Below are 14,434 nucleotides of genomic sequence, written 5' to 3' on the forward strand. Positions count from 1 at the left end.
GAACAATTTGTCATTGTAAGGGTATTTTGGTCAATTTATTAATAGAAGGGCATTTTGGTTAAATTAAGTCCACGGTTATAATGAACACATTGATATAGTGCAATATATTTTGAAGGGAATTCAAGTAATATATTTTTAATGGATGTTTATGTTAATTGTAAGGGTGTTTTGGTAAAATAAATAGGTATAGTAGCAATTTAGTAAATGTTTTATTCATCAGACCCTATTGGCTCCTATCGTGTTGGTTGCATACTTGCACTCGTATGTTGATTTTGGTCAATTTAACATTATAGTGTATTGGCCGAAATCTATCTTATAATTTCTGTTTTACTAAAAGACCCCTACAATTTGTAACCGGTTTCTTAATCAACCTTTAGTTAGGTGAAGCTGAAAAATGACAATTTTGATCTTAACGTCAGCTTTAACCAATTTAATCGAAAAAATAAAATGATAAATGTCATTTTCACCCCTCGTAAAAACGTGGGCCATCACTCCATTCGATTGTTGTTCTCTATTCAAATAAGGAAACTACAATATTTGCAAATGAAGAATCCAGATGCCATTACTTGTTTTTGCAAAGTTGAAAACCTACTTGATGTAACCGTTTTTGGTCACGTGCTATTTTTTGTGGCTTGGTGACGTGCCTTGGTGATGAGCTACTTGGTGGCGAACTCCCTGCGGGAGAACTACTTGGTGACGAACTGCTTGATGGCGGTCTGGTGGCGAACTGCCTGATGGCGAACTGCCTGGTAGTGCTCCCTGGTGGCGAACTGCCTGGTGGTGAACTACCTGGTGACGATCTACCTGGTAGTGAACTGCTTGGGGGCGAACTGCCTGGTGGCGAATTGCCTGGCGGCGAACTGCCTAGTGGTAATCCCTGGTGGCGAACTGCCCGGTGGCGAGCTGCCTGGTGGCGAACTGCCTGGTGGCGAACTACCTGGTGGCAAACTGCCTGGTGGCATACCTGGTGGCGAACTACCTGGTAGTGCTCCCTGGTGGTGAACTGCCTGATGGCGAACTGCCTGGTGGCGAACTGCCTGGTGGCGAACTGCCTGGTGGCGAGCTGCCTGGTGGCGAACTGCCTGGTGGCGAACTACCTGATGGCGAACTGCCTGGTAGCGCTCCCTGGTGGCGAACTGCCTGGTGGCGAGCTACCTGGTGGCGAACTGCCTGGTGGCGAACTGCCTGGTGGCGAACTCGTCACTTGGCTTGCTCCTAGGCGGTCAGCAACTCAGAGGATGGTGGAGCTCCCTGGTGCAGCGCAACCCGACTGCCCCCCGCGTGAGGTGATTTTCTCTCCTTTGTAGACGGCAGGAGTTGAGGAACCTACGAGAACTGAATTAGAGGACCCGGGGGTATTTTCCCGGCGGGGACTCTCCGATGCCTAAGTTAGCATTCTGATTACAGAGGGCTTGGAGAGAAATGAGAGAGCTAGAGAGCGGGGGTTACCATCCTTTTTTCTCCTCTCTGGCTTTGGGGGTCGGAGTCCTTATATAGTGGTGCCCTCGCGGGTTAGGTGGGTGAAAAGCCTTCAAATGGTAAGACGTCATATCCCGTCAAAACCGGGGTACGGTGATGAACTCCTCGAGGTTGTCAGGTTGGCGCTTGTGCCAGGCGGCCAGGTCGGCGCCTGGGCCGGGTTGTCAGGTCAGCGCCTGTCAGTCGGCGAGTCGGTTTCCGGGTCAGGTTGCCAGGCCGGCGCTTGTGTTTGTCGGCGGGTCGGTGTCCGGGCCAGGTCGCCAGGTCGGCGCCTGTGTCAGTCGGCGGGTCGGTGTCTGGGCAAGGTTGCCAGGTCGGCGCCTGTGTCAATCGGCGGGTCGGTGTCCGAGCCAGGTTGCCAGGTCGACGCCTGTGTCCGGGTCAGGTTGTTAGGTCGCCTGTGTCCGGGTCAGGTTGTCAGGTCGGCGCCTGTGTCCGGGCCAGATTGTCAGGTCGGCGCCTGTGTCCGGGTCAAATTGCCAGGTCGGCGCCTGTGTCCGGGCCAGGTTGCTAGGTCGGCGCCTGTGGCAGGCTGATCCGGCCAAGTCGCGCAGGCCGCACGCAGGTCGCGCCAGGCCGCGCGCAGGCCGCGCCAGGCCGGCGCCTGTGTTTGTCAGCGGGTCGGTGTCCGGGCCAGGTCGGCGCCTGTGTCAGTCGGCAGGTCGGTGTCCAGGCCAGGTTGCCAGGTCGGCGCCTGTGTCAGTCGGCGGGTCGGTGTTCGGGCCAGGTTGCCAAGTCGGCGCCTGTGTCAGTCGACGGGTCGGTGTCCAGGCCAGGTTGCCAGGCCGGCGCCTGTGTTCGGGTCAGGTTGTCAGGTCGGCGCTTGTGTCCGGGTCAGGTTGTCAGGTCGGCGCCTGTGTCCGGGCCAGATTGCCAGGTTGGCGCCTGTGTCCGGGTCAGGTTGTCAGGTCGGCGCCTGTGTCCGGGTCAGGTTGTCAGGTCGGCGCCTGTGTCCGGGCCAGATTGTCAGGTCGGCGCCTGTGTCCGGGTCAGAATGCCAGGTCGGCGCCTGTGTCCGGGCCAGGTTGCCAGGTCGGCGCCTTTGGCAGGCTGATCCGGCCAGGTCGCGCAGGCTGCGTGCAGGTCGCGCGCAGGTCGCGCCAGGTCGCGCAGGCCGCGCTAGGCCGCGTGCAGGTCGCGCCAGGCCAGCCAGACCGGTGTCCGGGCCAGATTGTCAGGTCGGCGCCTGTGTCCGGGTTAGAATGCCAGGTCGGCGCCTGTGTCCGGGCCAGGTTGCCAGGTCGGCGCCTGTGGCAGGCTGATCCGGCCAGGTCGCGCAGGTCGCGCGCACGTCGCACCAGGCCGCGTGCAGGTCGCGTAGGCCGCGCGCAGGTCGCGCCAGGCCGCGCCAGGCCGCGCGCAGGCCGCGCGCAGGCCGCGCGTAGGTCGCGCCAGGTCGCGCAGGCCGCGCCAGGCCGCGCGCAGGCCGCGCCAGGCCGCGTGCAGGTCGCGCCAGGCCAGCCAGACCGGTGCCCGAGGGGGAGACCAACTTGGTAAGTTATTTCCTGGGTGCTTGCCTAGTTGTCACGAGGTGCCACGTGTCGCAATTTCACCGGAGGGCCAAATCTGCCCTCATCACTATTCCTAAGCACAAACGAGGAACCTCATTTCATTTAATAGGAAAACCTCAAAGTAGACGAAGAATGACAACAGGGTGAGGCACCCCTTTACGTCCCCACACCGTGAGACCGGACCTGCTCTTCACACCTGGCGCCTCACATGCACATTCTACCATGCATTGGAAATATCTCCCGTATTTATTAATTATTATTCATAGGAGATGTTTCCAATGCACGGTGGATGTGCATGTGAGGCGCCCATTTGTGAGGAGCAGATCTTGTCTCTCACACCGTAGCCAAAATCCCCAACCCTGTCCCCAATGGTGGGTGGGTTTAGGGCAGAGTACCCTTCTCTCATTGGGGATGGGGAATTCTCAAATTCTCCTCGGAAGAAACTACCTAAAAATACATCAAATTTTAAGAGTTTTTAGAAATAAGATTATGAAAATTCAGGGGTATTTTAGAAATGTGAATATGGCATCCTAAGTTTTTTTTCGGCATTTGAGAGAAATTTAATCATATTTTAAAAATTAATATCAAATCTAAGAATAATTTAATATTTTACCATCAGATTCGGAATGGATTCGAGAAATTATATGCAAGCCCTATTCCCAATTAAGGGCAAAAATATTTCCCCATCGTACATCTCCATTTAAGATCAAGAAAAACTCTTCCCAATTAAAATAGGATGGGGCCTAACTTAACCGGAAAAATTGAAAATCGAATTCAATCATTGTAAGGCCGAACATCCAAAACCGGATTCAGTCAATGTTAACTCCATTCCAACAACTTTTATAGCGCATTGGTAATATCTCCCCATGAAATAAAATATAGAAGTATGGTGATGTTTCCAATGCAAGACTGTAAAGGCTGTTTGAATGGGTCTTGCATTGACTGAAGCCAATCTCCAAACACCCTTTATTGCCTTGCATTGGAAATATCTCCTAGTAATAAAACACAGAAATATGAAGATATTTTCAATGCAAAACTGTAAAGGCTGTTCGAACAGGAGCGGAATCTGCTCCTGCGCCTCACAGATACATCCACCGTGCATTAGAAATATCTCCCTTGAATAACAACATATAAGTAAGAAAGATGTGAAACCCTTGTGTGAGGAACAGATCTGGTCTCTGTTCGAACGGATTTTGTACTGATTGAAGCCCATTTCGAAAATTGCCATCCGTATAGGTTAATGGCACGTGGTTTTAGTCAACTTTGTATTTTTAGTTTTTGGATTACTGTGTATTGTTGTGTTCGACCACTAGATGCTTGGCTAGAAGTCTCTGTTAAGCAACAAAGTAGAGACTAGCCCCTATTAAAGAATATATATTGATCTCTCTTTGCTGGTTCTTGGGTAATCCGCTTGGTTTTGCAATTGAAAATTGAGTTTATTGGGTAATAAGTTTGATTAATTAACTGCAGTACAAACGTGGGTACTTAAACTACAACCAATTTGTTTATACCTATAGTGGTGGTGATACTAATTCCCTTGCTCTGGTTTTGAACGACAGGCAAGATTGTTGGTGTTATTAATGAACATAGTTAGAGCAGCTATGATGTCATATGGCTTATGTCACTAACATGATCGCACTCCATGATTACTTTGTAGGATCCAAGTGTCTAGACCACCCAACTGTTAGTTCCTTAAACGTCGTTTTATTACTTTTCAGCACCTAATATGGGAATACTGTTTGGGTAGTTGGGTTATTCTAATCGCCCGCTTTCTCTATTTTATAGAGATTAGTAAATAATTACGTGTATTTGCATGTAATAGTATCTGTAAGATAAAATTATTTATAATTTATAGATAATTTTTAAACAGTTATAAGTGGACAGTTTTTAAAATGAGAGTAAAAGATATATATATATATATATATATATATATATATATATATATCCTTCTTATATGTTAGACAAAATGATATAAAACATCCAATGAAAATTCAAAAAAAAAAAGAGTATTTGCTCTTTTATAAATAGTATAAATATAAATTGATGACTAGTCAGCAGTTGGATAGTCCCCACGTTGAAGAAGTCATGCAATTAATGGTCTAGACTTGGTAAGCCACAATTTGACCAAGTTATTTACTAAGAGTCATGTAATTTATTTGACAACCATGTAGATTTATTTTTGAATCCAAGTTGATCGAGGATATGCATTTGTGTTGCAAAGTTCAAGCTGAGGATGGCCATAAAAGTTGCACTTATTTTAAGATAACCCTATTAATTGTTTCATTCAATTGAACTTGTATTCTACGTAACTATGTTTAATTTAATTCACCACTTAGGTTTCTTCTGCATTAAGCATGGTGAAGCTTATAATGTTAATCAAATGTACTGAGTTCAAGCATTGTGATTTTATACAAAATAAGCAAATAATTACAAGTGTTAAACATGTTTTAGAGTACTTCATGAATGTCGATCCAAAGTTACAATGCTTTTCACTTGTCTATAAGCCATGTTTAATCTTGCCAAGCTAACATATTCCCTTCATCTTCATCTTGTAGGGAATGGCAACAGCTTCTAGTACAAATGTGAATGATGATGGACATGGCAAAGATGTTGGCGATGTGGGAATGAATAATTGAATATGTAGTTGGATGTAAGCATGGGTGGATTCTACTCGTATATTGCCATTTTGATGAATATATTTAACAAGTGGAAATATTGTATTGGTGGTAATAATTATTTTATAACATTGGTGCATGGTTTTATAATAGAATCACAAGGGCAACATTGAATGAGGACTTTTTTTACAAATGTTTTTTTATTTTCTAATGACAGCTAAAATCTTACCCAACTTTGTGATTCTCAAAAAAAAAACAGGCATTAAATGGACTTATTAACACTTTTTAAAAGGACTTATCTTAAAAGTTCGGGAAAATTCTCGATCAGTACCCTGTACTTTGGTTCAAGTAACAATTTGGTCCCTGAATTTTAAAATGACAATTCAGTATCCGAATTTTTAAAATGTGACAACGCAGTACCCAAATTTTCAAAATGTGACAATCTAATACCTGCCGTTAATCAGCTCATAATCAAGCCGTTAAGTGACATTTGAAAAGTCAAAATTGCCCTTCAAATGCCATCTAATTCTCTTTATCAGCTATCCAAACATTGGCAAGAAAACTGAACAGTCCCAAATCCTAGTCTCTTCTATTCAAAAAAATTGATGACTGTTTAGAAGAATCTAGAATTTGGGGCCATTCATTTTATTGTCAATGTTTGGATGGATGATAAAGAGAATTACATGATATTCTTAGAACATTTTTGACTTTTCAAATGTCACTTAATGAGTACAACTGGATTGTTATATTTTCCCTATAAGTTTAAACAGTACTGATCAGAATTTTCCCTATAAGTTTAAACAGTTAACACCGGAGGCGTTGAATTATCACCCACTTGATTAGGACCATTTCTTTTAGGAAAGGATTTGAGTTTGGCTCTTCTATAAAAGAGGAAATGGTACTATCCACATGGATGACAAGACCACGCCTCTTGTGTAGTTGTGTGTGTATGTGCAGAGAGACCACTATGACAAGTGTTCTTGTTCTTGTCCTGCTAATACTTTCCGGCCTTTCGGTCCTATACATGCCCACATTGGCTGCTGGTAAGTTATCGTTTCTCAGGATCGATCTAATGTTTCTTATCTTGTGTGATTGTCGACTATAGTAACCATTCCTTGCTCGTCCGTGTTTCATTTGTTTTCTATGCTTGTGCGATTATGCAGTATTTCCGAACATAAATTGTGGCTCGTTGGACTCGGATTCTTTCACCGATGAAAACAATATCACATGGGTAGGAGATGCTCGCTATATTAAAAGCGGTGAAAGACAAAATGTTACAACTTCAGATAATACAGCAGCTTTTCCTCCATTCACAACTCGGAGAGTAGTCCCCACCGGACAGAAGAATTGCTACTCCATAGACGTGGGGAAGGGAGAGCATGTTCTTCTCCGTACACATTTTTACTCTGGGAATTCCACGACGGATTTATCATGTAAATCAGCTTTTGATCTTCAGTTCAACGGCAACCACTGGGTGACCGTGGACACTTGCGGAGGAAAGCCATTTGATCACCAAGTGATATACCACACCAAGTTCGATGCCATAAGTGTATGCCTTGCTCAGACAGATCCTCATCGGCCACCGTTTATTTCTGCAATACAAGTCATAAGCTTGGATGATGGCATGTATAGCGGAGTTGATCGGAATCATCCATTGTTCACATTAAGGAGAAGAAACTATGGCGGCGATAAGAACGTAAGGTATGCTAAGCAAAGTCAGAGATATCTTTCAAATTCTTTCATTTACTTTTTGCAAATTGTCTCATGAGACCATGATGATGACAATTTTCACCCTCCGCCCGGTAGTTGGCCTTCTTGACCCATGGGATTATACATGTATCGGGAGTGGAGATTGTCCACAGGGTATCAACCGATCGTTTTGGTTTGGATCTAATCCAATCCAAACCATATTAAATCGGATTTGGACAGTCATTATTAGATTAGGCCAATCTAATATATTTTTATTGGTTTAAATTAGACCTAAACCAAATTTCCAATAATCCCATCATGAGGCCAAACTTTTGTCCAATTTAAAATCAATCAAAATTGAAAACATCATAAAATCACTTTTACTAAAGCATTTTTACAAAAACATTTTTATAAAAGCACTTTATAAAAGTAATTTTATGAAAAGTATTTTTATGAAATCATTTTTATAAAAATACTTTTACAAAAGCATTTTTACAAAATACTTTTATGAAAACACTTTTACTACAGTAGTTTTATAAAAGTACTTTTACAAAAGCACTTTAATCAAAATACTTTTACCAAAGTACTTTTACGAAGGCACTTTTATAAAAGTACTTTTACGAAAGCACTTTTACAAAAGTACATTTACAAAATCATTTTTACGAAAACATTTTTATAAAAATACTTTAATAAAAGTAATTTTATGAAAAGTATTTTTACAAAAGCACTTTTATAAAAATACTTTTATAAAAGCACTTTTACAAAAGTATTTTTATGAAAGCACTTCTATAAAAATACTTTTACACGAAAGCACTTTTATGAAATCACTTACAAAAGCATTTTTACAAAATACTTTTATGAAAACACTTTTACAGAAGTTTTATAAAAGCACTTTTACAAAACCACTTTAATAAAAACACTTTTACCAAAGTACTTTTATGAAGGCACTTATAAAAGTACTTTTACGAAAGCACTTTTACAAAAGTACATTTACAAAAGTAATTTTATGACTTATAAAAATACTTTTATAAAAGCACTTTTACAAAAGTACTTTTACGAAAGCACTTCTATAAAAATACTTTTACACGAAAGCACTTTTATGAAATCACTTACAAAAAAAAATTTACGGAAGAAATTTTATAGAAGTACTTTTATAAAAGCACTTTTACGAAGGCACTTTTACAAAAGTACGTTTATGAAAGCACTTTTATAAAAAACACTTCCACAAAAGTACTTTTATTTACAAAAGCACTTCTACAAAAGTATTTTTATAAAAGTCTATGGAAGTACTTTTTCGAAGCACTTTTAAATAAGTATTTTTACAAAAAGCACTTTTCTGAAGTATTTTCAATAAAGTGCTTTTGTAAAAGCATTTTTATTAAAGTACTTTTATAAAAGTGTTTTTTCAATGCTAAAAGTGTTTTTAGTGTTGTTCATAAGAAGGCCCAACCCAACCAAACCGACCAACCCGGACCGACCCAACCTGAGTCGGTCGGGTTTTCATCAGCACCGGTCAGTTTCGGGTCGTACAAATTCATAAACCGATGGTTCGGGTTGGTTTCGGTTTTCACACACCAAACCGACTTAGTTCCTACTTAACTAAGTTGTCTCTATCCTAATTCCTAATTACAACCTAACCTTTTCAGTTTTCATGGTGAAACTAATCTCTAATCCCAGATGCTTATCATTTATCAATTTGTCTTCTTTTTTCCATCTTTACTTCTAGCGAGAATAAATTCTCAAACTGACAACCCAAACTTGCACCACACAGGCACATGGGCCATGGCCCATGGGGGGCATGGATGAACTTAGAGCTGAAACCGACCCAACCCGACTCAAACCGACGAAGTCGGTTTTGCTTAACACTGGGTCGGTTTCGGTTTCCATCTCAAGTAACCCAACCAGGTCGGGTCGGTTGGAAAAACCTCAATAAACCGACCCAACCCGACCCGTGAACAGCCCTAAGTGTTTTTATATAATTTTTGATATTTCATTCGGTTTGGGTTGGATCCAATCCAATCCATTTACATTTTAATGGATTGGATTGGATTTGGACTGAATTGGGTCCAATCCATTTATAAGTAGACTCACATTAGACTGGATCCGGTTGGACCAAGCCCGTCCAATTGACACCTCTAAATTGGGGAGTGAATTTTTCTTTTGGCTTAATCACAGTTAAAAAAAAGAACTTTTAATTAAAAAATTTAGGGGTTTAGATCTGTGACCAGTAATAAGCCAAACTAGATTTTCTGCCCACTAGTTTCTACCCACATTCTATCCTCCCTGAATTGCCTTAGTAGGAAAAGTGGGTAGAAACTCTAGGTTTAATCACCAATAAGGGTTGGGAATGTGGACTTATTTCAAAGTTGGCATTGGATATGGTATGCCTAATATAGTCCCCGCTCCAAGCCCTGTTGCCATTCCCATCTCAACATTAAAAAAAGGGGTTTTTACTGTTTAGTCCATCCCGACAAATCTTAGCTCCACGGTACAATTGGAAGGGTTTTTAGTTAAGGGTCCCTATAGTTTCATAAATTTATTAAACCCCACCTTATAGTTTGTGTTTTATTAAAGCATCTCCTATAGTTTGCAATCAACTTACTTAATCAACTTTCTATTAGATGAAACTGTAAAATGACAGTTTTACACTAACATCCATTCAAATAAATTTAATCAAAAGACCAAAAACAAAAATACCATTTTTGCCTCTAGTAAAACACGGACAACCATTATTTTTCTCTATTTGGTCAATTTTGTTTTCTATACAAAAAAGTCTTATGGGTGCTTCGGGAATAAACAACCATAGATCCACACCCTTGAACATTTTCCACTTAGTTTACAAGTACTTTTGAAATAAACAACCATGGGTCCATGCCCTTAAACATTTTCTGCTTAAGAGGTCTTCTTTTTTTGGATTTTGAAAAGGAGAAAAGTTGGTCACTGGGATTCTGGTTCCCATTGACCAAGAAGCCCATGTTCTTTTTTCAGATTTATATAGAGACTAGGGAGAGTTTATTTTCCTGGTGACCACTTACCCAGGTAAGTGATACCCATCTCCTAGGTGGGTTAATAACTTTCCCATCTGAGGGAAATTTGCTAATACTTGATGGGAAAGAAATGCCCCTTTTAATATTGAATTTTTATGGCTAAAATGGTCATTGCCTTATTTACCCGGAAAATAAAAAAAAACATGGGTAAATGCACTTACCTAAGTAAGTCTTTCCTGGGAAACACTTACCCAGGTAAGTGCATTTAACCAGATAAATACCTTACCAAAAAATGGATAGGGCCTTAATTTAGGTGATCATATTACTATTTTCAGATGGCAAAACAAATAATTCTTAGCAAAAAGTTGATTAAGTAAATAGGTTGTAAACTATAAGGGGTGTTTTAGTAGAATGCAAACTATAAAGTATGTTTAAATAAATCTGTAAAACTATAAGGGCGTAGGGGATGCTCTAGCACATCACCCAAAAATATGAGAATGGCAAGCAATGCTCATTTTTAACCGAACACTGTTATTTCTTGGATCTATTGTAACCCGGGAACTGTGATCTATGCTAGTAAACCCAGTAAAACATAAGGCGTTTATTTCATTTTACCGCTTCTGTCACAATCCAACAAAGTTGTGGCTTGTAGTAAATAACTTGGAAGCCTTAGAATCTGTTTGGAAGGACCTTCAGCTTTGATTGAACTTGTTGACTGGGCCACCTTGTTGAAGCTACTAAAACTAGCTTTATCAGAGGGTCAATTTATTAAGGCTGTGTTTGGTACATCTTTCCGTGTGGTCTTTTGGCTGTTTATAAACTAGGAAGATCAATTTTCGATTTATTTCCATTTGGCGCGTGGAAGATCTAACCATCAAAAGACAGAACCCTAAAAAAATACAAAAAGTCCATTTTAGTTTGATTTCAAGAAGCTCCAAATGAATCAGATATTAGCTCAATCCAATCCAAACCAATATAAATTTATTACGAATGGACTAGGTCCATCCAACCAAATAAATACTTCAGCCCTTTAAGTCTAGACTGGTCCAATTCAATATGCTTTGTTAATCCGTCTAATCCGTCCAAATCAATTTGGTTTGGATGGAGTCCAATCTGCAACCGATCTATTGACACCCTGACTCAATCCATCTATCTATATTGTCAAATTACAGGTTAAAAGTATAGTGGGTAATTATAATTGGATCTTATCATGCCAGATCCTTGGTCCCAATTATAGTGTAGCCTAAGTAGGGCATTCAATAGTTCAGCCCCACCTAACCTAATAGACCCCAATTGATTGAACCGATTATGCCAGTTCTGGTTTCAGGATTTATACAGTCGGGTCATTTCCGATTCTTGATTATCAGTCCCGGTTATTATCGATTTGTAATCGGTTTTACTTTATCCAAAACCATATATGCAATTCTTTATTAGTCATGGAATTCAGATTAGGTGAACGTTTTAGGCTTTAGCTGATCAACAGGCTGTGGAACTAATGATTAGACTCACGCAATAATAAAATACATGGGGCCACAGTGCCACACTAATGGTTGAATGATTGTGAATCCCATGTATTTTAAAACTAGTGTAAAGTCTTATCATTGGTTATACAGCTTGCTGTCTAGCGTTTAGCTAATCTTTATTTGTTTTTTGTTTTGTTTGTTAGATTTAGCTAATCCTATTTGTGATTTATATAGTTTTAGTTATGGTTTTTGAAGTGTCGTTGATTGGGATGGTTGGACCATTCGGCCTGGAAATCGTTCGGGCAATGGGTTCCGTTTTATCCCAAATTCAGTTTTTGGCTAAAAACCGTTAAATTGATTAATGATCCATTGATTTAGGCAATTGAACCGTCGATTCATTCAATAATTTTTAACCATTTTTTATTTTTTATTTTTTTATTTTTATTATCATAACAAACCATCCATTTGAACCAAACAGTCAAACCATTAACCCAAAAACTGATGACCAGAATGATTCCATTTCTTGATCATTTTTTAAAACCATGGTTTTAATCCAAAAATACGCCAGAGTAAACTTCACACTTTTTCAGGTAAGGAACTGACCAGATTCTGCCCCATTAACAACACCGTTTGCTAGGCACAAACTTCACACTCTGTTGGATCATGTGATATGAACAAACTAAATGCCAACACATGACTTTCAAACATTTTAATAAATTCAAAAAGCCCATGCAATTGCAATTATATATTATTTATTTTGAAAAGCTAGCCATAATGCAAAAAGAAAAAAAGAAAAAAAAAAAACCTAATTCTCTCCTCATTTTGGTTAATATCGACTTTTTACTCTTGATCACCCATATGAGTAAGTTTTTTTTTTTTTCTTTTTTCTTTTAAGCCGTTTTTTTTTTTTTTTGAAAAGTTTAAGCCGTTGAATAAGATCTTTTGCTTTGATTATAGTATGATTAGGTGTATATGGTACATGAGGATGAAACCCAAACCGCATAGAAGCATATTTTGTCAATTAGTGGCAAGAGTATTTAGTGTTAAAATTTTCACAAAAATATCTTCTAAGGGAAGAAGATGTTTGGGCTTATTTTGAAAAAGCAAAAATATTTCAGGCCATTTTATTTTATTGATATGGAATCATAAAAGAGGTGAATAATCAGGGCGATTTTTATCAAAATTTAAAATTTACGAGGTGCTTTAATTGGTCAAAGTAAAAGCTCTTCCGGTGTCTCCACAACTTTGACCAATGAAAACTCTTCCTGAAAACCTGATTGTTACGACGTCACAAGTCTAATTTTAGAAAATAACAAAGGGTTCTGAGTTTCTTTCATCTTCATTCAAAGCTGTTGATTTCAACCTATTAAATTTTTGAATAGGCACCCAGATGATAAATAGGATCGCGTTTGGACGGCAGTTACAGAAAGAAATGGTCTAGTTGATATTACGAGCGACCACGAAGTTACAGTTGCAAACCTCTCAAATAGACCTCCGGAATCTGTGTTACAGACAGCAATTAAAAGTTCGAATTTGTCTGGTGGTATTAAGTCAGTGCTTCCAAAAACAGTATACAATGACCATGACGATATCATCAACTACTACGCCGTATTTTACTTGTCAGAATTAGAGCATCTCAATTCGTCGGATAAGCGAAGTTTCAACATTGTGTTCAATGGGACAAGAATCTCTAAATTAATAACCCCACCTTACGGAACTAACTGCAGTGGACTTTGACCACTCTATTAAAAATTCATCTCGTGACGAAATCCAAACAGACCACGATCTACCTTTTCAAGACAGAAAAATGTCTTTCCGTCTGTCCGCTCAGCTGGCTCTCTCCCGCCAACTGTCAATGCAATGGAGCTCTTTCAAATTGGCCACGCGCTAGCAGATGGAATAAACGGTAAACCTGCTGAGCCTGACTTTATTCAACTATCTATATCTATATCTATACTATTTTAAAAATTATAAATAGTCCTTGAAAATTTTTTAAATTTTACTTGAACTATTTGTATTAATGCATGACAAATTTGATATTTTGTTGATTCTTTTAAATGAATTATAATTAAAATTTTATAGAGCGTGTGAATATATTTATCTCTCTTTTAATTAATAATGAATTATAACTGAAATCTCATGAAGTGTTTAGCTAGGTGTATCTCTCACTCTCTCTTAATTAATATTGAATAAAATCATTGTTATTTGGTCATTTTTAAAAGTAGGTTTAGTTGTCACTATTTAATGATTTTAATATGTGGATTTTGAGTATGGTTCCACAATTTTGATTATGGTTTTTGGATTAGATTTTCCATTGGTTTATAAGTAGTTTCTGCTCAATCTCAAGATGTTTGAGAGAGTTTCATCCAAAACATCTATTTCAAATATTTAATTTTTTTCTAAAAAAAAATTCAGATAGGGTTTAAAAATTGACTTCTAAGATTATGAGAATCTCAATATCAACAAACAAAGAAAAATATATGGGTGCCTCAATTACTCAAGGCATAATTGATAAGAAGGCTTTGAAAATGATTTTTAAAGATGAAAGAGTGGTCCTTATCAAATAATTTTTGAATGTGGTTCTTCTATTTACAAGGTGACAACTAGTCGGTCAGTAAGGTCTCTTGGATCAAATCCCACCTGAACTTAGGTTGGGGGTTATAGGTTTGGGGAATGGGCCACCCTCGATG

At 39.6% G+C, this 14,434-nt stretch overlaps 1 protein-coding gene across 1 annotated transcript; it reads left to right on the plus strand.

The window, feature by feature from the left end:
- The first annotated feature begins 6,572 nt into the window (after positions 1-6,572).
- Positions 6,573-13,481, plus strand: LOC148790044 (uncharacterized protein At1g24485-like). The gene is made up of 3 exons (XM_088893848.1): positions 6,573-6,648; positions 6,769-7,301; positions 13,146-13,481. The coding sequence occupies exons 1-3, from the start codon at positions 6,573-6,575 to the stop codon at positions 13,479-13,481; spliced, it is 945 nt and encodes a 314-aa protein (XP_088749974.1).
- The last annotated feature ends 953 nt before the right edge of the window (positions 13,482-14,434 follow it).

This window comes from Nelumbo nucifera, chromosome 8 (genome assembly GCF_055504915.1).
Source record: "Nelumbo nucifera cultivar China Antique chromosome 8, China Antique-T2T, whole genome shotgun sequence".
Classification (NCBI taxonomy): Eukaryota; Viridiplantae; Streptophyta; class Magnoliopsida; order Proteales; family Nelumbonaceae; genus Nelumbo; species Nelumbo nucifera.

Bases quoted from the DNA above. Each gene is read 5' to 3' on its own strand.
- LOC148790044 (XM_088893848.1), top strand. From the start codon at position 6,573: ATGACAAGTGTTCTTGTTCTTGTCCTGCTAATACTTTCCGGCCTTTCG. The intron at 6,649-6,768 runs GTAAGTTATCGT...GCGATTATGCAG, and splicing joins CATGCCCACATTGGCTGCTG to TATTTCCGAACATAAATTGT. The intron at 7,302-13,145 runs GTAAGGTATGCT...GATGATAAATAG, and splicing joins ACTATGGCGGCGATAAGAAC to GATCGCGTTTGGACGGCAGT.